The sequence below is a fragment of the Pseudopipra pipra genome, chromosome 11, assembly GCF_036250125.1.
Source record: "Pseudopipra pipra isolate bDixPip1 chromosome 11, bDixPip1.hap1, whole genome shotgun sequence".
Taxonomy (NCBI): domain Eukaryota; kingdom Metazoa; phylum Chordata; class Aves; order Passeriformes; family Pipridae; genus Pseudopipra; species Pseudopipra pipra.
This window is the reverse complement of record NC_087559.1, coordinates 22,062,302-22,086,359: the sequence shown is the minus strand read 5'-3', so window position 1 is coordinate 22,086,359 and position 24,058 is coordinate 22,062,302. Positions and strand designations below refer to the sequence as shown.

At 42.4% G+C, this 24,058-nt stretch overlaps 1 protein-coding gene across 4 annotated transcripts in view; it reads left to right on the top strand.

The window, feature by feature from the left end:
• Positions 1 to 24,058, top strand: part of IPPK (inositol-pentakisphosphate 2-kinase) — a 41,259-nt gene that overhangs the window by 2,986 nt on the left and 14,215 nt on the right. Inside the window, exons 1-2 of one of the 4 annotated variants that reach the window (XM_064668176.1) lie at positions 8,403 to 8,562; positions 21,579 to 21,626. In XM_064668176.1, coding sequence (XP_064524246.1) covers positions 8,482 to 8,562; positions 21,579 to 21,626 — 129 coding nt within the window. In that variant the 5' untranslated portion in view covers positions 8,403 to 8,481. Of the gene's footprint in view, positions 1 to 8,402; positions 8,563 to 8,698; positions 8,980 to 21,284; positions 21,426 to 21,578; positions 21,627 to 24,058 lie in introns of those variants that run through there. The other 3 variants (XM_064668179.1, XM_064668178.1, XM_064668177.1) reach the window with 3 other exon arrangements.

Genomic DNA, 24,058 nt, shown 5'->3' with positions numbered 1-24,058 from the left:
TCCTGTGTGTTTATTGTCATTTAAATGGCTTATCAGTAACACTTATTTTGCTTTAGGCATGTTTGAAATTATCGCTTTAGGAAATTGGTGGCAGAAGAATGGCTACTTTTCTTAAAGGTAAATATTTTTAGAAACCAAATATTTTACTTCTTAATTTCTGTGAGAGTTAAAACATCTCTGAAATCAAAGGGGTATTTTAAGTTGGCAATAGTAATAATTTAATATACATATTAATATACATACCAGAGAAGAGGTAAGTTCTGTTTAGGCTGTGTTGCTTTTTTTTTTTTTTGAATAATTGCTGTGAGCAGCTGCTGGTGAGTGAGATTTTGGTAGATAATATAGGTTGTTCCTGAAAGGGCCATTTTTGGGTTGAATCAATGTGGATCTAATCTCCTGTAAAGCCTCTTTACACAAATGTGTTTTAGTGCTGTGCCCTTGATAAAAAATACTCATGGCAGGATTTTCACATCACAATAAATTATGTTCTGGCCACTAATCTCTGAAATGCCATTTGCATGCAAAAATAACAATTAATGCTTCGGGCCTTTGATATTCTGCACATCCCTTGTTTTGTTTGATTCTTTTCTCCTTTCTTACACAGTTTGGGGGCATCTTTATCACTTCTATTTTAAATTTTTCCTTTTGTTTGTTGGACATTGACTTTGGACACCTTCTGGTGCATCCAAGGTCTTCCATCTGAGCACAGACACTGAGACAGAGTGGCCTGAATTCCAGAAGTGTTAAGGGAATGCAGAGCCTTTGGATTTGAATGGGAATGGAATTGTTCAGCTCTTTGAAAATTAAGAGTTTAAAGGAAGGATGGAATTGTGAGGCCAAGGTAATTTCAGTAACCTGAGTGCTGTTTTTTAAAGTACTTTCTGCAATCGAGATAATGAAATAATGAGAGTCATTATAGCTTTAACTTTGACAAAACCAAATTGTGTTAAGTTTAGAGCAGTATCCTGAGGGGACATGGGGCTGACAGACCACCCAGGGATATGGAAAACACTTGTGTATGGGATCCCCTGGCCTTGGCAAGGAAGGACAACCCGTGTAAGACACACAACAGCAATAAAGGTAACAAGGAGGTGTTTGGAAAGGATGAACAGGGACAGTCTGCAGGAGTGGAGAGCAGATAAGGATGAGGGGACACTTTAAGAATATCTGTAAGTATTTGGGGGTTTTTGTTGTTGTTCTTGTTATTTAGATGATTCTTGTAAGAATACTGAGCCTGCAAAGTCAGCCACTCAGAATTTAGCTCATGTCAACATTAGCTCGTGTTAACATTAGCAGAAGTTTAGGTTTTAATGTCATTGAGACTAAAAAGACAGCAAAAAATACATCCTTAAGTTCAGGGTGACCTGTTATCCCACACAGTTTCCCACTAAATTTTCCATTATTGTTTCAGTGCTAATGCTTCTTAATAAAAGGTTTAATCTTTAATGAGACAAACCAGAGTATTTTTCAGTAATTTTATTTCAGAAATTATTTTTTAAATGAACTTAAAGAGAACCCCAGCAAAAATCTTCATCAAACATTTCTTTATGAAACAAACAGTGCCATGGAATAGCTGATTTACTGAAACTATGAAGTTTCAGTAAAATGACAAGAAACTTCAATAATGGGAAGTCTTTGAGCAATCTCTTTAGACATGTCTGTCTATATTAACAACCAGGAGCCAGAAAGTAGATTCAGAGCTTCTCCTTTTACTGAATTTTTTGGGATGTCTCAATTATCTGAAGAGAGTGTGCAAATGGTTTTTCTGGGAACAAAAAAAAAAACAAAACCAAAAAAACGACTCCAAAATTCAGTCCTGTGGATTTTCCTGTACGAGCTTTAGGATGTGTAAATGGAGAAAGAAAAACAAAGAGGCAAGTATTAAACTATGTGTAAATACCTGATTGTATCTCCTCAAACCAGCAGATGAGGCTGTTTCCCATTACATTTCGTTTGCAACACTGTTAACCCCTGGAAACCTGTAATTGTGATTAAATGCCTGTCTCCAGGTATGATTTGGTAAATGTCTTTTTTTTTTTTGCATTGTATCACAGATTCTTAGATATGTTCAGAACCAGCCACCAGGTAGAGCATCAAGGTATATTTTTTTTAATCTATAAATTCATGCCAGATGGATTTGTAGCTTTCAAGGTGCCAAGCCTTGTGTGAGAAGGGGCTTCACTGCTTTTTGGGGCCTAACTCTGTTTTAATAAATATAGAATTGAATCTAGAATTTATGCTCACTCAGTCATCTTAAATTTAATTCCTTGCTAAAATGCTTGACTTGAGAGATCTAGAACATCTCTGTGTATTTCAGTATATTTATCTTCCTGTCACTGTTAGGAATAGCTCTTTTCTTAAGCAACTTGGTTTTTTTTTTTTCCTAGAAATCTGTTGGAAAGGTGTGAGATGGAACAAAAACATAAGTATGAGTAATGAGTGTACAAGTGAGATACCATCATAAAGATTTCGTTGCAATGGCTGTTGCACTTGGTTTTGGCAGACATTCAGTCAGGAAGTTCTCATAATCACTTCTTAAATATTCACTTCCCTCCACCTTAATCACGAGAATTTTAGGTTGTCATCTTTGAAATAGCTGTTTTAAATCAATAAACAGAGTTTAGTGGAATGCTTTATCACTGATCCTCTGATGGTGCAGGTCACTTCAATTCTCTTTTGTAACGTCGATCTAGCAGTAAGGGGATGGTAGAAATCAAAGACGTGTTTTTCTGAGGGAGGAAAAAAACCCAACAACCCAAAAAAACCTGTTAGTGGCAGCTCCTGGACTGCAGAATAAATCAGAGTTTTCTCCCCCCAAACATGTCTTTGTTGATGTGCTCTCTGCTGCTTTTCCAGAGCACACCCAGAAATATCTGTTCCTTCTGTGCCTTTTCTTCTTTCCTCGAAAGGGCCCCGCGCTTTCCCCTTGCCAGGAGGTTCTGCAGCTGCTCAAAGTGCAGTTTCATAATCAGCTTAGTGTGGTGTGAGAGGGAGCTGGCAGCACAATGGCTGATCCCAGGCTCCCCCTGCTTTGGGATGTGTTCCCATTCTTTGGCTGCAGGACTTGTGTGCCCGTGCTGTGTGTGTCACACTGGTTTGCTGAGTCAGCTAAAGAACATGGGGGGGGGGAAATTCCCACCCGAGGAAACCATTCATTTGAGGAATAATCTGCTCTGCTGTGCCACATGGGTGTCCATGTGCTGAGGGCAATGCCAAGAGAGCACACGGAATGGATGGCCAGATTTGGAATGGAGGATAAGATCCCCCTTCTGAGATGCCATAGTGCTTATGTTGGTGTCTCTGCTTGGCAAACTGCATTATATCTGTGTTTTTGAATTGGAGATGACAGATAATGTGAGGTTTAGGGTTTGAGATGATGTCTCTTGGCTATTTATAGCTTCTGTTTATTGATTTCAACCGTGGTGATTCCAGTAAACTGGGTTCTTCAAGGGAGCTGGTTGGAGGGAACATTAACTTTGTATGCTGCCATTTGGATACAGAGATCACTTCAAAATTATTAACACTACAGTCAATAAAACACGGTGTGTGTAAATTTAAGGAATTATATCTTTTAAAATATTTGATAGCTGTGCCAGGGAACAAAAATCTGAATTTATCAGTAAGTATAAAAGCAACTGCTGCCCAGTCTGTCTGTATCATCCCCAGATATTGCTGTACAGTTTGGAGTTTCTGGATATGAGCTGATATGTAACATGTGACCAGTTTATATCAATTTGTAATTTATCTTCAGGAGACCTTGCACTCAGTGAATTAAAAGGTTTAATGGGGAAGGTTTCAAGGTTTTCCCACAGAAGTGCGTTGCCAAACAACGTCAGTTTAGCTGAAAACCAGATTAATCTACGTGTTCTCTTCACTGGTTAGAGATGTTCCCGCAGGGCTGGTGTCAAGAAGAAGTTTAAGATGTGCTGTCCTCTAACCATTAACAGGCCCAAGGGCTGGACACAAGGCTGGGGAGGTTTGTGATATGAGACAATGAAGTGTTTACCCAGGAGCAGCTGCAGAGGGTGTTTGATCACGAGCAAACAGAGCAGCATTAACCTGCACTGAGGGGGGTTGGCCTGGCTTGGAAGCACCAAAAGTCCTGCAGCTCCAAGACTTCTGCCCTGGGACTTTGCTTTCACCTCTTTATGGAAAGAGCATTTTGTTTTCCAGTTGCTGGTGTGTCCCTTAATACAAGGCAAGGCCTAAAAGCTCTTTATCCCTTCATCTTTCCTTCCTTGCCCGCAGGATTAGAGGCTGTGTGAACAGATTTTAAGGAGGTGCTTAGATGGTGTTGCTCTTGTTCCCTTCTGCCTTAAATACCCTGTCAAAGCTTTCTGATTTCACCATAGCTTTCTGCTTTAGTGACCTCCTACAGTTCCTAACTAGATCTTCTTTTCCATATATTTGCTCTTACCACTCCCAAAAATTCAAAACACTGCTTTTCATTTGTTTGTCTTTTGGGTCATGCCCTCTTGGTAATGAGTTGTATTTTTTTTTCCCAATAAATGTTCAGGACTCCTGTGCATGGAAGATGTTTTTTAATTGTCTTGTCTATATGTAAAAAAAAAATTGTCTGTCCTGGCAGTTCTTTGGAGTTACATATACAGGACAGAGTTGTTCTTTATGCTGTGTCTACTACTTTATTTCCTCCCTCAGACTGTATGTAATTAAACCTCTTGATGGTTATAATGTCTGTTTATTCACATCTGTGGTAAGTTTGTTCAAGCTCTTGTCTGTTAACAACATCTATGTGGCTTTATCTTCATTCACTTAAAGTCACCTTTCTTGCTCCTTACAGCCCTATTCCTGAAGCCATTGGCTTCTTTAGTTTCTAAAATATTTTCCTTTGCAAAGTGTCACACGTGTTCTCTAAAAAAGCTGTCGAGTGACACACTCCAGTCCTATTCTGATCTTCTTCCTTTGTGGGGTCAGTGATTCTCAGTCAGTCTGAGATGGTGAAATGACAGTTGGAGCATGGAATTTCCTGCACTTCCAGTGTGTGTGTGAGATTAGGTAGATAAACCAAGGATTCAAGAAATAGCTGTGGCGTGGAGCAGTGGTGTCGTCCTGCTGCGAGATGAGAAAAAAAAGCAAAGCTTTAAAATTTGAATGATGTGTGAGTTACATAAGTGTGCTCCATTTCTACTGGCCTGAGTATAATAAAAATACAAAACTGGCTGTCCTATTTAAACGTAACGGCATCTTTTGAAACTGAAAATGGGGCAGTAGTTTAGAACAAATAGCAATAGTATTTTGTAGCACAGTTTCACTGTGGTTTTGTCATGTCCGTTCAATATTCTGGGACTCGCTGCCTTGAATTTGTGATTTTAATCCTGATTTCTCCAGGCAGACATTTCTAGGTCACAGGAGAGGATCTTTTGTGTCATGATTACTCTTTTCATAAAGAACAAAATATCCTTTCTTTTGTATAGAAGCCTTTCATTTTAGGAACGTGGAGAACTAAGATGTAGCTTTTATAACAAAAACCCTCTTCATAAGCCCACAGGACCTTTGTATTATTGGCACCCAATTTTATCATGAGTCTCAGGTAATGCTATTTTTTTCCTCAGGTCTGGGTTTAATGAGCTTTTTATAGCAAAAAATGGTAACATGAAGTACTTGCCTGGTAATTTTTTTTCATCCTCAAAGTGAACAAGTGGCCTGTGAACTGTCCTTACCATTTCATTCTCATTCCCTGGTGAACTTACAATTTGTAAAAGATGGCAAATGTGAAAGCCTGGGAAAAGGACACAGCAGAGGTTCTGAGCTGGAGCTGGGAGGGGAATCATGTTTTGGTGGGCTTTGGCAGAGTAATGAGCTGGGACAAATAATGAGTAATGAGGTGACATCAGTGCCAGAGTTTAAATGCCATTTAAAACCAAGCAAAAACTACAGACATGAGATGACAGAAGATGGAGGGGAAGAAATTTCATGTCAGTTAATGTGTTGTCTTTGTATAAAGAGACAGGATGGCTATTTTCTCACTTCTGGCTGCAAATCTGTTTGACAATAGTCCTGTGTGTCAGAAATAATATAAGATATAGGTTTCTGTCGCTCCAGTTTTCAAGTTTCACCAGTTTATTTTCAGAACACTGCCAAGTGATAGTTCTGCACCTGGAATGCTGGAGGAAAAAGTGGAGAGGGAAGTGACCTGCTAGAGAGAAGGAAGGAGTATGTTAAAATTTGGTGTTCTCACTGTTGTTTACCCTTGCACTCAGAACCTCAGCTTTATTTTTGACTCTGTAGGTGTGTATTCTTCAGAAATATGAAAGAACTTGCTATGCTAAAGTTCCTTTTAAAGCTGAGGCAAATTAGTTTTGCCATTGCAAACCAATATATTGATATTACCTGTCCTTGTATTTCTCCATGCAAACCTAGTAAGTGTCCATGCACTATTTCTCTAAAGTACAGTTATTTTTTAATGCAAGTATCATAAATACCACAATCTTACTTCCAGTCCTGAGTGAGACTTCTATATAAAAATCTTGGTAAGTCAGAACAGAATGGTTAATTCTTGTATGTTCTATATATCCATATCTGGTTATACAACATAAAGAAACTTTGCAAACATAGGTGACAGAAACATATTTTAAAGACATCACTGTCATTATTTTCAACTTTATCAAATGGCCAAAGGAGCAGAGATTTCTTTTTTTCATGTAGACACCTATAGGATGTAAAAAAAAAAAAAAGGAAAAGTGCTTATCAATTAGTGTTTTGGCATTTATTTTGTTTAACTCCATTTTTTTAAGTTCTAGTGAAAATAGATGAGCAGTGATTAAGTTACAGCACCACATACATTTAAAAAAAGGATCAATGAGTCATTGCAGATTTATACAGGTTTTATTTTCAGCCTTCTAGGTGCATCTTCTCTCTCCATTAAAATGGCATAATTTGCTTTGCTTTGACTTTTTTTTTTTTCCCAGAGGCTGCAATACAGAGTCAAATTTGGGTACTGTTCAAATTATACAGAGTAAAACTTGCAAGTGTTTGTCAGTCTGACCAGTGTCATGGAGAGCCTTGTGAGGAAGCAGGATAGAAAAGGGGGGGATTTCAGAGAGCCCTCAGGGATTGTTTTAAAATGATCACTGAAGGACTGGTTTCACTGTTTGCAGTCAAAACTCATTTAGACATAAATAAATAAAAATTACTGGATTAAGGATTCTAGACTTTAATCCTGTGTTTGCGATAGGGAGTTTGGATCTTTAGATTATATTTATTGTACATCATGTAAGTGTATATTCATACATTGGGGGGGATGTTGGTGAGGAACACAGCTTAATGTTTAATTTTTAAAGAATGTTACATAGATCTTCGTATTTCTGCTTGTAACATCTCTGTTGGGCATTTGACTGACCCGGTGTATTGGAGCACAAAGCTATTTGGATACACTCTGACTGCAAGAGCAAATATCTGTAACATTGGAACCAGCCGTGGTTGGAAACTGTATCTGAAAAGACTTTGGAAGGGGCTGCCAGGGAGGTGGGGGAGTCCTCATCCCTGGAGGTGTTTCAGGAAAGACTGGAGGTGGCACTCAGTGCCCTGGTCTGGCTGACAGGGTGGGGATCCGGCACAGGTTGGACTGATCTCAGAGGTCTTTTTTAACACGACTGATTCTGTGATTCTGTCAAACACAACCCCAAAGGTACAACTCCACCTTTTTTGTGTGTGTGCATTTGACCATCTGCACACTGCAGGTGCAAGCTCGTTTTCCACACGGCGATCCCCAAGGATGTTATCCGGGCACCCAATACCATGGAATCACAGGATATCCTGAGCTGGAGAGGACCCATCAGGATCCAACTCCCAGCCCTGCCCAGGACACCCCAATAATCCCACCCTGTCCCTGAGAGCATTGTCCAAAGTTCCTTCAGCTCTGTCAGCCTTGGGGCCGTGCCCACTGCCCTGGGGAGCCTGTTCAGTGCCTCACCACCCTCTGGGGGAAGAATCTTTTCCTGAGATTCCAACCTCAGGCTCCCAGGACTCAGCTCCTGCCGTTCCCTCGGCTCCTGTGAGTGGCCAGGAGAGCGAAGAGATCTGCACGTGCCCCTCAGGATGCTGCTGAAGCCCCCGATGAGGTCTCCCCTGAGTCTGCCCTTCTCCAGGCTGAACAGACCAAGCGCCCTCAGCCGCTCCTCACGCGGCTTCTTCACCACCCTCATGTCCCTCCTTTGGACTCTCTCTAACGGCTTCATGTCTTCTTTTATATTGTGGCGCCCAACACTGCACACAGCACTCCTTTGACGGGCCGTTTCTGGAGGCAGAAGGCGCTTTTGTGCCGCCGGTCCCGCTCCCCTCACGGCCGGACCCCTGCCCGGCCCCGCCATGGCGGCGGCGGCGCCGTGCCCGGCTCCAAGATGGCGGCGGCGGCGGGCGGGACTTCCCTCGACCGAGGGCGGGCGGCGCAGCCGCGATGGTGGCGGCGTGAGGCGGCGGGGCCGGCGGCTGTTCCTGCCCTCCGCGCGGCCCGGGCCGGGCATGGAAGTGGAGAAGATGGATGAGAATGAATGGAAGTACCACGGGGAAGGCAACCAGAGCCTCGTCGTCTCACACTGCCAGGTGCGGGGAGGGGGCGGCGGGGGAGACCGGCCCGGGCCCCGCGTGAGGGGGGCGGCCCGGCGGGAGCGGCCGCTCGGCCCCGCCGCCCGCCCTCGCTCCTTTCTCTCCCGGAGGAGTTTTCCATCCCGGGGGGATGGGGCCCGTCCCGTGAGGGAGATTAACGGGCGCTTCCACGGGTTCTCCCTCGCGGCTGGTGCGGGTGGAAGGGGGAGCAGCCGATGGCCGGGCAGCTGCCTCCTGGAGACGGGAGCTGTGAGGAAAAGTGCTGAAAATCCCGCTTTTCCATCGTCATGCCCGGGTGTGGGTGATGTGACAGGGGGAAGCGAGCTGGAGAAGGCGTGTTTTTCCCTTTGTCGCCGGCTCTGGCTCCGTGAGGAGTTGGAACGCTCGCTGCCCCGCTGGGCCGGGCTCCCGGCGGTAATTTCGGGTTTTGGCTTTGCCACAGAGCCGGGGTGATGTGACCCCGCCGGGCGGCTCATCCACGGCCTCCCGCTTACCTGTTGGTCTGGGGTTTTGAGCTTTTTGTTTGTTTGGGATATTTTTAGGGAGCGTTTTATTTAAAAACCGCAGTAAAATAGATTCAGCCCTTAGAGCAGTAGTAACGATTAAATGAAGATAAATCCAGTCAAGCAGACTCTATGTCAGTTTATACTGTCCCTGTATTTGTGCCCCCCTTGTGCGTATATTATTTACTCAATATATTGGGATCTCTGTCCCTTGAAGGAATTTATTCTTTTTCTGAAAAGTGCTTCTGCCTGTTTTTTGGCCTTAAAAATGTATTTGTATTTCAGTTTAAAAGCTGCTATGGATTGGCCACAGAATGTTCTTGATGCTTCATAGATCTAAACCCAGTAAATCCGAATGTTAAAATGCAGACTTCTATGTAGAAAAAGACCTATAGCTAGAGTTGAATCTTGGCAGCTGTTTCTTTAGATAACATCAAAATGAATGATTGAAAATACTGGATTTTTCTGATGTCTGTTTTCTGGATTATAAATATAAACTAGATGTAAAAAACATTAGCAAATATCAAGTCTGAGAAAATGCTGGAAATCCTATGGCGCTCTCCAAACTTTAGGAGGGGCACTTCTGTGCCTCTGGCTTCTTTAGATGAAATATTTTTTAAAAACTGGTTTTGGTACAAGAAGTATGTGTATCATTTTATTTCCTGTCACATTTTAGCTTTGAAAAAGGCACTTTAGAAACTACTCAGTCACTGGATGACAGGAATCAGGATATGTAATGGATTAGTAGTGATGTAATTGTGATAAGATATGGAAAGTGAGGAAGTATGCCAGTGATTCAGAATAGCTGCTGAGTGTGTCAGTTCTCTTTTTAACAAGATGTTAGAACTTTTCATGTGGAGTGAAAGTGAAATAGATGCGATTTTTCCTTTATGGACAGCTTTGAACCAGTACAGTTTACATCTTGGAGCTTTGTATCTGCTGATGACAAACTCTAAGAGCCTATAAACTTGGAGCCCATAAAATACTGTTTAGATGCTAATTGTTACTTTGTGCCTCTTACAAACAGGACGTACTGGCATGATTAATCATCATTCTCGTGATCTGGTGTTAAGTTATTCTCAGGTTTGTGTGAACAGAACAGTAGCACAACTGAGACAGTGAATTCCATTTTGACTGTCCGTGTTTCATTCTGTAGCTTTCCAGTCCATGTTTTTTGTGTCTCGGTGCCAGTGGGAGGGACAGGGATTTGGTGCTGGTGAGGGAGGTGCGAATGGATACTCAGATACAAGTGAGAGGCCTGGGTGGAGCTGTGTGTGTTTGTTGTTTCCATGTTCTCCCTTTTGGTGTGTAGTGGTGTTTTGGAATGTGAGGAGGAAGCTGGTCCCTAGATCTGTAGGTCTAAGCCTCCCTTCAGTGCTTCTTCTGGAAAGCTTAAGAAGTTTTCAGAAACAAAACAGCAACAAAAAAAATGAATCCCTGTGCTTCTGGAGAAGAGGGCACGAGCTGCCTTGCCTTTCATGAAGTGAGGGCCAGTGTGTTTAGTTGGAACTCCTGCCCTCTGGACCGCTCCTTGGAGCGCTGATAACAGCCCTCTGCAAGGTCACGTCTCCAGCACACGGGGTGTGAGCTGGGGGGGGAGGCAGCCTGGGGGACACTCCTGCTCCTGACTGTGAGGAGCGTGGCTGGACTAGGGATGGGCAGCAAGGACAGCACACTGTCAGCTCAGGGAGCTCTCGTGTGTGTGTGTGAGGCTCTGCTTATTTCCTTGCTTTGCTCCATTCCCTGTACTTTGCCCTTTAAGACATGGATGTGTAAGGCATTGTTAGTGCAGAGCTAGTGCAGCACCAAATAAAAAGTTGGTCATGGAGGAGTCACATGCCCAGCAAAGAGCTCTGCTGGCGATGGGCTGATAAGCCCTGGACGCAGGCGACACGCAGCCGCTTTTCCAGGGCGTGCAGACAGAGCCTGCCTGGCACTGGGACAGTGGCATCCTAGGGAACGTGCTCTGTTGTCCTGTCCCAGGGCTGTCAGGACTCTTTCCTCTGGCTGGTCATTAATCCTGCAGAGTGTGACAGTGATGGGAGGCTCCCTGTATGCCTGTGCTCCCACAGCCTGGGCTGAAATCTCTGCAAGTGCATCTCTGCTCCTTATCCATCCAGTGAAGGATAAGGATCCTGAGGCAGGACGTGGTCTAGTCAACACATCTCTTCTTACAGACTTACTTTAATTAGTTCTCCAGCATTTCGACAGTGATCCGATGAGTAAAGATGGAATGCTTGCCAAGCATTTCCAGTTTCCATTGTTATCTCTGGAGCTGTGTGCCTGCCTGCTTGATGCACACTCAAACTTCTGCTTTCACTGATCTTTAGTTTCGGGTCTGGTGAATCTAAAGTTCCAGGAGATATACAGAACTATGGTGCAAATTTCTCTGGTGACACAGCTTTTCCTGATTTCTTTTTTTTTTTCCAGCTGCGATTAAATTAATTCAAATTGAAACTGAATTGTAGTCAAAAGGCCTCTGTGTAGTCTTGTAGCCTGCTGAAATGCTTCTGGTAGAATGAACCATGATCCTTCCTCATGATTTTAGTGAGAAATACAACTGGTAACTGAGAGGTGTTGGCGAGACGCTGGGAAAGTTTGTGTGTTACACAAACACCGTGAGACCGTTCAGGCAGTGTCTGTATGATCCTTGTCCATCAGTTGCAATTTTGAATATTTGATTGAATCACTGTATCCTTTTCAGCATAACTTATTTGCCACCCTCCACACCACACAGTGAATTGCCTGGTTACTTGTTCTAGTTGCCGTCTCAGAGATGCATGAATTGCTTTAGGACAGACACAGCTCTACAAAACCCCAACCAAGCACCATCAGAGCCAGCCAGGTGCTTTAGAAAGGAGGCTTCTTATTCCCTGCAGTTTTGTTGGAGTGTTGTTCCTTCCACATCAAATTTGGTGTCTGATTTAAAAAGAGGGCTAAGCTTTCCCTCTCCCTCCCTACTCGTGAGGGTTCAGAGGAGCTGCTGCAGCACAGTTATCTCCTGATAAGCTGTTGTGTCTTTCTATGGTGGAGATCCTTAGTTTTTCAGAAGTGAGCTGGAAATCCTCCTTTGGAGTTCTTCCCTTTCTTTAATCAGTTGTTTGCTGTTACGGGGACACTTAACACTTCATTTCAAAAGGCTTCAGTAGGTGTTTGTAGAAAGTAGTGTAAGCAACTCTGGAAATAATGGCTTGGATTTCCTCTTGCCGTTGGAACTGTGCTCACAATCTCCAGTTGTTGCTTTAGGAGATGAATTCCGTACGTTCCTTCTGTGCATCTCCTGTTTTACTTTCTATGTGTTGGGATATTGTGGTAATCAAAAGCTTAATTTTAAAATACATTTGAACATTAAACTCGTGTTTCAAGGTGACTGTGGGGAGGTGGTACAAGAGAGTAAGAGGGGTTTTTCTTGTTTTTCCCCAGCTTGTTTTATATCCAGTGAGATGGTCAAGAGAAATCTTGATGTGTGCTTGCAAAAGGTTGTTTTGTATCTTCAGATGCCTTGATTGTTAGTGATCATCTGCTTCTTGTCTTGAATGTTTGCAGCTCTAGCAGATATCCTTGGGTTTAGGTACAGGGCTGAATTAGTAATGCATGAACCATCTCCAGAGGGTGTGTGACCTTAGGAAATAGGAAAAGGGGAAGGAGGGGAGATGGAGAAGGTGAATGAAACAGCGCTAAGGAGATTGGACAAGATGGTCTAGTCAGGTAATCAAACTTGCAGAAGATTCCCAAAGTTGGTGAATAATATCTGCCCATAGAAGTGAATAATATCTGTCTCTTCTCTGTGGTATTTATTTTTCCTTCAAGACCTATGGTTAAAGATAGAGGATGTCCCAGTGCTGCTTTTGCAGAGAACCTTCCCAATTATTTTTCTGAGTGTGTAGGGGACTGTAGAGAGCAGAGGTGCTGGGAGAGAGGGGTATTTTGTGTTTTAACACCAGCCTGTGATTTCACTACAGCTGTAGCTGTGCCTCCTGGCAGCTGCATTATGGTGCTGCAAAGTGTGTGCAGAAAGTCACTTTCTGCATGTGGGGCAGAGGGACTTGGTCTGGGGTTTTGAAATAAAATAATTCTACTTTGGGGGGGGGGCTTTGTGTCAAGTCAGGGTAGATTACTGTTCCTTTTAGTGCTTTTGAAATATGAAATAGTTTTCCTGTGGCTGGTTGGTTGGTTTAAGAATAATGACGAATGATTCACTTTTGCTGCAGTAAACTCACTTGGAGAGAGGACCAGATTGGATGTTTGGACAGAAGGGTGTTTGCTGAAAGAGTGGTAAGCTTAGGGTTGGAATGACCAGGTAGCTGCAGCTTTCCTCTATTCCTGTTTGGCAGAAGGGGATGATGCTGATCATTAATTGCTGTCTCATTGAGAGAATCTTCTTAAGGTGCTTTTTCTGATAGTGTCACTTTGCACAAGTCCAGAAACCTGCATGTCCTGCTTCTTCTTCCATTGTTTTTCTATGTGGAGTTGCCTGAATCTGTTTTGTCCTATTGAAATGTTTGTAAGTCTTGCCCCCACCCAAGCTTCCAAGTCATTCCTGAGAAATTCCAGATCCCTGACTATAAAGCAAATTTTGTTCTGTTTTCTGTTCAGTTGTGTTCTGATTGTTTTTTTCCTCCCTTAATGCCTATGAATGTCTTGATTTCAAGGAAATGTAGAACAGGCTGCTGATTCCTGTATTAAAGGGTCTTCAGGTAGGGAAAAGTACTGAAAAACTGGTTGCTGTTCTTTGTGGTTATAATTAGAATAGTTTATTAACAATGGTCTTCTCTGAATATTGCTCTGATTTAAAATATGGCCAAGTCCTGGTCTCTTGGTTCTTTCACAGACAGACATTATCAGGAAAGGTAAAATGCAACTGGTATTTATTGAATTTTATTTTAACTAGTGGAAAAGGCATAGTTTTTGTATGACTTGAACTCAAATATTTTTGTGTTCTCGAGGAGAATCTTCTAGTTACATTCCCAACCTGTGATAATTCTTACTTCTGATGGATTTGGGAATGATGTAATACAGAGAGGAGTTTTGAATCTGGTTCTGTAGAATTTTCTGCCTCTTCAGTTTGGCCTTTTTTCGAGTTTTTTTTTGGTGTTATTTCTTTTTTTTCTATTTTAGAGGGCATTTCTTTGACCTGCCTTCTCCAGCGTTGTGTTCTTTTGGGTGTGAACTTATCTAAACACTGTCTGTCTCTGAGTATTGTTTATCAAAACTCTCACACCTGCACACCCTTTACCTACCTAGACAAAAGCACAGGAAGACAGCTTAAAGACTAAAGATAATATATTTGCTCCACCTTTCTTAGTTGTAATTGCTTTTGATTTTAAAAAAATATTTATTTATTTATTGTAGACAAGCAGAGGAGCCTCTGCCCAAATTTACTGAAGCAAGCAGCTATGAAATCCAGTTGAAAAAGCCAAGTATGTGATCAGGGTGTGTCATCAGTGGAAAAGAAAGGAAGAGATGTCTGCCTTGGTGTAAACAACAATTAAGATTTTAGAAACAGGAGGCAATCACTGGTTTGAGTTGGAATTGGGACCCTTTGTGACACCTGTATGAAACTGCACATTTCCTTGTGTTAACCTTGGTTAACTGATACTTCAGTGCTTGCCTATGGTCACTGGAAAAAAAAAAGACAGTTTGGTATTTGTTTTTATTTGGTTCTCTGGTTGAACTGGTACAACTGGGCCTGAAGGTGTCATAATTAATTGGACTAACTCTACTTGAGTACAATCTACAAAGCTTTTTACTGTTAAAGAAGAATTAAAAGTTGGAAGCACGTCCGATTTTGCGGATTAGCTGTGGAGCTTTTCTGGACCCCCTCCCCCCAAAAAAAAAAAAGTCAACAGCTTGAGTCAACATCTCTATAGAATTTTAATTCCATATCAGGATTTCAATTCCATGTTGTATGAGAGCAGTTAAATTTACTTTTCCCTCAGCTTTACCGGGTTTGTGCACTGAAAGCTCTGAATGCAGGGCAGTTCAGTGTCTTCCACAGAGAGGAACAGAAGGTAGCACTGGGCAGCAGGGCTGACTGCAGGGAGGAGAGAGAGCAGACAGGCAGCAGTCAAAACTTTTCTTATCATACAAGTGCTTTAAGTTCAGTAGATGCAGATGGGAAAACAGCACCTGTGTGGATGGAGAAGGGAGACACAAACACTGCCAGTGCTGTGGTCTCGTACTCTAATGCCATATGACAGTGGTCACTTAACTGCAGCAACACCACCTCTCTCCTCCTCCCAGAAGGCTTTTTTTTTTTTTATTTTGCTAGTAATAAGTGTTGGAGCAGACCTGTCTTCTGGTGACCTTTGGAAATTCAAACTCTGCTTTAGGCCTATTTTTTCTTTTTTTGAGTGACTTTTGAGAATTCTGAGGGCTATATCCAAAGAAAATGCAAACCAAATCCCAGTCAAGCTCAGGAGTGGGTTGGCCTTGATTAACAACCCTGGTGTTTTCTTCTGGGTTCTGTTCAAGCTCAGACTTGAATGACTTTCTTGTGCAGTTGATGAGATCAAGCCATTATCTAAAAAGCAGTTTTTTGTCTGTTAGGGGAGTTTGGTAAATGCAGTGATGGTGGAGTCCCAGTAGCCGTGGGTTGGTTGCTTTGGGTAAAGTAGCCTGACCCAAAGCTGTGTGGGAGTGCTCAGTCTAAGAGCCTATTTTATTCCCTCCTTTGGTTCTTTTCTCCCTCCCAGCCCTTCAGTGGCTGTTTTCTTTGCCTCATTTATTTTCCCGTGACGTGCAATAACCATGTTCTGACCTCCCTAAACTGTCCTCCCTGGCCTGGTTTTGCTGGGGAAGGAACAGAGGCACTGGATTCCATGGAACATGTGCCCAAGGTTTGCTTAGGTGTCTTCTAGCTGAGGTGTTCCAGATGCTGGGAACTATTAACTTATTCTAGCTCTCCATTTTATTGCTTATCTTCATTCTAATCCCTCTTACTGTTTGGCTCTATTTCCTCCCCTCCCTATTAATATTTTCCTGGAACGCCTGGTTTCCCCGGCACAACATCAGGTGACTCAGCAGCCTCCTGCTGGGAAATGTTGCTGATAGGGGGAGGTTTAGGGCAGCTTAAACGAAGGAAGCTTAGTGTGTGTTATGTTCTGGCTGGCACCACTCGCCTGTTTGATGGGGGGGTATTTGATGTGTTGTTAAATGTTAAGGACTGTTTTTGTCCTCGTGTTTCAGTCAGGGCCCTGTGCTGTGTTACCACACGGTGCTGATGTACTCAGGGCCAGGGATCAATGGGTTTATTCAGCCTGTTCTCCCTCTGGTGTGTGTTTCCACCTCCTGGCAGTGGGTGTATCACTCGATACCATTGCAGGTTCTCTGATTAGCTGTCTTGGCTGAAGGGCAGGCATTTCCTTCTCGCTCTTGGCGGGGGCAATCATTAAATTCCCTTGGAATTGGTACCATCTGCGTATTGTGGGGTTACACAAAGCTGTAAAGTGAAACCTGAGGTAGTGCTTAACTCTCATGGGAGTCGAGATCATAACCAAGCAGGGCAAAAAAAAAAAATTGGAAGGAGCACCTGAAGTCTGATGCAAGCTGTGAGCTGTGTGCTAAAGGAAACAAGTATCATGGGGGGTTTGCTCTCAAATAATGGTTTGCCATATTGAGTAATGTCGAGCCAGGTGCTATGCCAGAAATTCTTTATTCATGTAAAGAAATAAAAACATTGTTATTCAAGGACTCCTATGCTAAATAAAAGAATATTGTTCTGATTTTTGAATGCTTCTTTGCACTATGTGTGAGCAGTTGCTAAACTTCCTCCACATGGGCAGGAAATGTAGCTTTCCTTGCTTTGTGTTGTGTGATCTTATCCACCTTATGCAGAACAAAACTGGGTTGGAAAACAACAGTTGTGTACAATACTGCCATGTGTACTTCATTCAAAGGCTGCAAAATTTTCTAGCACTTAGTTTGTTTCCATCCCTCCCATCCCTCCACATGGCACAGCACCCTGCATGAGGAGACCTTTAAAAATGTCTCGTGTTGAATATCATGAAGGTAAGCTTTGGCTGAAGTGTCTGGACAGCGTGGTGGGCATGTTTTTCCTGAGTTTTATCAGTTCTCAGAAGGAGGAACTCTCCTCTGTGTCCCTGTCTTTTCTGAGATGTGAATGTAACACCTCTTTGTCCATTTTCCTCCTTCCCAGAAATTGCGTTTTCTGAATAGAACACCATTGTTTTCTGTTCAAATCCCTCAAACTAGAGTCGGAATGGAAGGGGCTGTGGAATGTAGGTTTGGAATAAAAGTTGTCAGAATAATTTTTTTTTAGTTGGCCTGTAGTGCACGCAGCTCTAGTGTGCTACTGCAGGGACAGCTTAATATCAGCAAAACAGTTCCACAGTTCATGTTGAGTACCACTGAAACAGCCATTAATTAGTATTTGCATATCACTGTGTTGTTTGACTCCCTCCCTTTGACTGAAATGTAGATAGAATGTACTTTCTGTAGCTGTCATTGCTGTGCACAGCCATAAACCCCCAGTGATTAGATGGTGTTGAATGATTACAGTGGTGGCAGGAGACCTGGAATCCTTAGAGCCCTGTTTGGTAAGTTCTTGGTAGCTCTTTAGTGTCCTCAAAGGACAACGAATTGAACAACCAGTTTTGACTGTATAAAGAAATTCATGGGCCTTCACAGACACTGTTTTTTCTAAAAGTAAATTTGACTTCTTATCTTCATCTCCTTTGGCAGTGGTCGGTGGTGTTTTTAATTGGTTGCAAAAAATAGTACAGTAAGAATTGTAGGGAAAGATTTATTACCAGTCTTTGAGAGTGTTCTCCCCCATGTTTATGACTGCAAGCTTGTGACTTTTATAGGGATAAGTTTAAAAGAACTGTGGGTTTTCTTGTCCTGTTTGTATATCTTGTGCCTTTTCAGACAACAGGGTGTAGTAGACAGGCAGGTGACTTTGTGAGGTAAAATTGCAGATAGTGCTTGCAAAAATACTGGGGAGCTTTTAGATGCCAGAATTTAGGAGATGTGTGGAGTGAGGGACATGATGGGTGTGGGAAGAGGGGTGGAGTTCCTTTTGGGACTTAAAAAGCTTCTTCCCAAAGTGTCTTGTTTTCTGCCTGTGGATCTTGCAGGTGTGAACACAAGCTGGTAATCAGCTAGATGGGAATCTTGTCCAGTGGCAGAAAGAGATGTCAGGGTAGTGCTCTGCCTCCAGACAAAGGCAGTTAATGTGTGCTGGTTGGAATAATGATGGAGTAATAACAAATGACGTGAACCTGCTTATTTGGAAAAGGAGAAGCTGATGTTTCCCAGGCTTTGTGTTTGGACAGGCTAATTCCTTATACTTTTATTTTAAACCCATGTGAGCTGAGGTGGTAACAGCAGAAGGAAAATACACATCTTTCCATAATTCTAAACAATATCACCAGCAGTTGAGCTTGTTTTTATACAAATTCTCCTATTTCTTTCACAGCCACCATCTCTTGCACAGATTTTGGTACTAATGTAGCAAGAGATGGAAACCTGAATAAAAACCTCGGTGATGCAAATGAGGTTTGCAGCTGTTCCCTGAAGGGGAGTATCAAGATTATGGATTTGCCCCAGTTGTGTTTCACTTGTGAAAACTCTCCAGTTCAGGAGGCCTGCACTGGATGACAGCGAGGTCATAAAATAAGGTCACTATCAAACCTCAAGCTGTAAAGAAATAAATGTAAGCTTTTGTCCTGGTTTCATAATGCTGCTGTCTAATCCAAAGTACCTGGACTGGTGCTGAGTCATATTTTGGCCGAGCTACCAAGGATTACTTTGTTTTTTGGATTTCACTGAGTAAGATTAAAATAATAGCTGTAGTAAGTGCTTTGGAGAAGAGAAATTCTTGCAGGTAACGTTCTGGGGACTTAGACCAGTACTGTTTTTTCCCAGGGTACACGAGGACAGGATCTGTGTGTGTTCACATCCTTGTGGTTCTGTGATGCAGCGACTTCTTTGAGTGCTCCCACAGCCCCTCCCACAGCTTCTCTCCTTATTGGCAATGATTAACTTCCTTCTGCTTTAACCCAACAATTGTTTGGTGATAGGGTGCTCGAGAAGTGTTTGCCTTTCTTGGTGGGACCGTGTAAGCTTCGGGCTGGAGTCTGAAAACGCTGTGGCCCAGTTGTGAATGCTCTTCTGGTTACAGCGCCTGTGGATGTGCTTTCAGAGACACCAGTTTTGGTATCCTTGTTGCCAGTGTTTGTTTTGAGCTTTCCATGACAATTGGGAATGTCACAGTAGCCCTGGTATGGTCCTGGAGCCACTGAGGACATTGTTTGTTATCTGCTGTCGAGCTGCTGTGCTCTCATGTGAGTCTCCTGTGACAGTCGCCCTTGAATTCTTTATCTGACAGTAAGAGCAGTCCTGTTTGTTCTGAGGGGTTGGGTTTTTTTAGTCTTGTCACTAACTGGGTACTGAACATATGCAGGATTAAAAAAAGTGGTAGAGAGAATTCTTCCTTTGAATTCACTATTTTTCTAGCTTGTCTTACTTCAAAAGGTGTGAAACCTTTTAATGTTCCATGTGTTACATTTGCCTACCTCCATGCACTGTTTCTTTTTTTTTTTTTTTCTGCTTCCAGCCTGCATTTTTCATCTTTTTGTGTGTCTGGGACTATTATCCAACTAACTAAATACTCTCGTGGTGGTGGTGCCTTGATGGAAGTGGTGTTAAGCACCTGTGTAAGCCCTTCCACTGCTTGTGGAGAATGAAATTTAGGGAGCATTGGGATCTAGTCTATCTGATTCTCCAAGAATTTAAGGAGTAGTGACAACCTCCTCAGAGATCTGTTCTCTTCTGGGTTTGGGCCATTTCCGTGCATGCAGATGAGCATGGTACATCTTTGGTGTTCAATCTGTAAATATAAAAAAAAGCCTAAGGCATTTAAGTTAACTGAAAAAAAACCCCTCATGGCAACAACCACCCACAATATTTCCAAGTAAAGAATCACTCATGTGAATCAGGAAAGCAATAGCATGAAAATGTGGGCCAGTATTTTGGGTGGTGATAGTTCTGAAGCAGTTGGCATCTGTGAGATCTGATGGGTTAACTTGGCCAGTGTGTTTGTGTCACTGCCTGTTGGATTGCACAGAGGGGGGGATGTAGCTGAAAACCTGCCCCAAGAAAGGAAAGAAGTGTTTTGGGGTTTGTTGAGGTTTGCTTTTGCTTTTGGGGTGTGTTTTTTTTGTTGGGTTTTGTTTTGCTCTAATCATCTAAAAGCCTCAGCGAGGCAGCTGGTGTGAGTGCACCTGTAATTCTGTGAAGGTTTGTTTGAACGTTGCTGTTTGCTTTTGACATCTTAGGCAAGCAGCAGGTTCTCCTTTTGCCATGTATAATCTTGGTCATTTTATCCCACTGTGCCTCTTCAGAAATGACTTGGTAATGAACTAATACCTAGTGAGTCCTGTGAGAGCAATTGGGTTTTCCAAAGCAATGGTTGGAACCTTTGGCTGGGAACTGATTAATAGATAAATATCTACACTGGCCTTGAAAGACTACAGAATCATGTTTCTGAACGGATGAGAAGTGATAATCACATCACTCCATCACTGATCCACTTGCTTATGAATTATTAAAGCAGGAGATGCAAACAGTTGAAACAGTGTACAACAACACTGTGCACACAGAGATACAGGCTCAACAGGGCTCTGTTACCACACAGCCCTGCCTGGTAAGCCTGCAGGTTACTTAATACCACGTCAAAATATGATTTTAATACAAAAAGTCTCTTTACTAAGTTTAATGGTTAAATTTCAGCAAGATTTTTTTGAGGGAAAGATATTTCTCATGACTTCTGTGATGGAGGACACTCAATAGGCTTAAGGAGAAAGGCCTAATTATGAAATATTTTAATCCGAAATATTAAAAATAAAGGCTGAGGCTGTTTTTAGAATTCACGTACTTTGAAAATACGAAGGTTTTTGAATTGTTAAAAAATGATAAAAATGGTAAAAATTACAAAAGTTAGTGAATTTTCTGTGGTTTTAAGGTAAAATATTTGGAAACCTGCTGCATTTATCCCTGTGTTAGGTGTTTACTCTGTGGAAGTTTAGCAGTAACAGGGTTTAATGTCTGTAGGTACAGCTGTGTAGCTGCTGTGGTGTGTCCCTGTAAGATGTTGTGATGCTGTGCTGATACTGTCAGTGAAGTGGGTCTTGTTTCCCTTTGTCCCCCAAGACCTTTGATGCACAAATGCCAGGGTGGTGCATTCCCACATTTCCAGAGCAGTGCTGTGAGCTGAGGGAGCATTTCCCTGGTGCACTTGGTGCCTGGAAAGGCAGTGGCAGCCTTGTTAAACCGCTGGCAAAGCTGGCAGCAGACACTGTTGGGTTTGATTTCAGCCGGTGTATTTGATTTCAGGTTGAGTGAAATAACCATCCAAAATGCCCATCTTGCTTCTCTTTTTTTTCCCCTTTAATTTCTGGGAGGGGGAAGGTTGGGGCAGCAGACAATTGTGCTGTTCATAAATGATGAAATGCTAATGAAACCCTGCTCTGTGCTGTCTCCCTCCAGCGCTGTGTGGTGCTGCGGTTCCTGAAGTCCCCCCCCAACCAGACCAAGGTAAGATTCAACATGTCCCTTTGCTAAAAGCCCTCAGGTAAACTAATAGCCAGTGTGAGGAGAAATAAGAAACCCCTGAAAGAGCTGTGACTGGCAGGAGTAGGAATAAGGGGATGTTTTGAAATGTGTTTCAGGGGTTTTGGCAACAGGAGGAAATTTGAGGTCGCTTTACGTAAGTAAGATGATGTGAGTGCTGATACCAAGCCCTCTGTGTGGGGCAGGGTGTGAGACTGCCATGTGTTAGAGGGGACAGAGACAGTGGGAGTGTTCCATATCCAGGGACAGGAGTGCAGGGATGCTGAGGAAGAAATGAGTTTTGCTGGTTGTTCTCAGCTGGGACAGAACAGGAACAGCTCAGGATTGGTGTCATGGTAAAGGTCTGCTGCTGACCACCCATTCAGTAGCTATAAAGCCATGGAATTTGAGCAAACACATGAAATATTCACAGAATAGCCTTTGTCAGTGATTTTAGTCCTGTCTATTGTAAGGAACAGGACACAGTCTCCCAGTTTCTTGGATGGCAGAATAAGGTTTTTCTGCTCCAGAAGCAACTGAAGTGAGTTACTTCAGATTTCTTTTAACAGGGATAAAGAATGATCGAGAAGCAAAGGTGGAGGGTGAGCACAGTGTTCCAAGGGAAAAAAAAATAAGTAAAGAGAGTACAAGGTTCAAATTCTTTCATTTCCTCACCCTCAAGAGAAGTCTTTAGGGTGTGTGTTACCTGAGAGATAAAGGGAATGGCTGGAGTTCCCCATGGCTTTGTTAGGTTCAGTGGCAGTGGTGGGTTCTTCTGTGAGAGAAATATAAAAAACATTGAGGCTCTGCTGAGAGCTGGGGGGTGTGTGCTTAATTTCAGGGAAAAAGAAACAAGGATGAATGTAAAGAAGACATAGAAAGGGCATTTTGTTGCTTTAAATCAGGAAGTTGAATGTGACAAACATTCGTTTTAACAAGGGACAAAGGAGAAGTTTCTCCAGTAAAGCAGAGGAAGGCAAGAACCCATGAACACAGTGTGAGTTATTTGGTGGCCTTTCTCCTACTATTTGACTTGAAAAAAAAGTCTGGTAAAACTAAAGTGTGATTCAAGTTGTTTCTTGAGCTGCTTGTAGTGGCATGGCTTCAAAAATGTATCTTGTGCTTCTGTAGTAGCCCAAGATAATAATTTTTAGAGTGTTAACAAGAACAGGGAAGAGCCCGGTGGATTGCAAAGGAAACAGTGCTTATCTCAATTTTTAATACACCAAGGGAGAGCTAGACCACAACTTTAATTATTAAGTCAGTCTGTTACAGTTTATTTAAGAAGACAAAACACTAAGTACCAGCTTTTTTCCTCTTTTTTTTTTTTTTTTAATAATTTTTAAGTTGGAAGAGATTGTTGCATAATAATTGTTTTTAAAAAATTGACAGAGTTTGACAAAGTCACAAAGGAAGCCAGGAAATGACTTTTCAGTTCCACACTGCAGCAGTGAGCTTGGTAATACTGCTGTGGAGTACTTTGGCATTGCATATAGTGTTATGGACTGGGATGGTGAAACATGAGGTAAAAAAGCTTGTGCCCAGCTCCAGCATTCTGCATTTGCCTTGGGTTGGGATTGTGATACACAGTTTCCTCTAAATAGATGACTTTGTAATTTGAATATATTTACTTATCTTGGTGATTGAGGGTTTTATTTTTTTAGGATCATTTTTTTCTTAGAGCGGAACAGTTAACTAAATACTTTATCTTCAGGTCAGTAAACAAATCCTGGAGAATCAGAGTTTTGGGACAAACTTGTACCTAGCAACATGACAGAGGAGAAGATGCTTTTTAGGGATAATCTGTATTCCTGACTAGTGCAAGATGAGTTAATCAACTTTCTTCAGATCAGAGTAGTGCCACTGAGAGAGTTACTGAGGATCTTAGTGTGTGTTTGGTTCTGAGCCTCGAGCAGTGGAGGGTTGCCTGTTGGGAAGAGACTCTGCAGTTATTTTGGCTCTCTTAAAAGATTTCAGGGAGAGTTGTTCTGAAGAACAGCTCCATGTACAGTTTGCCAAGCATTTTAAATAATCAGTGCTGTCCTGGCCTTTATGGAAATGGTGGAAATGGTGCTGGGGGAAAAAAATCTCCCTGTTGTGATGGCACTATAAAACCAAGTCATGTTAGTGACAAGCTCCTTTTCCCTATGGCATCTGTGATTTGTGTTGGATGTGGTCTTTCCTCCTTTCTCTAGACTTTGGCAGTATCTGAGTGTTGCCCTCCAGCATTTTATTTTCTCCTGCTCTGCTCTTCTTGTTTCCCCTCTACAGTTTTCTAACATGTACCTGAGTGTTGCACTTTCTTTTTCCTCCACTTAATCCCAGTGTGGGGATTTAGTGGTGGGTTTTTTGTCTTATAAAAGCACAGAGAAGCTTGTCTATTATAACACTGAAATACTGTGCACAGAACCAGAGTG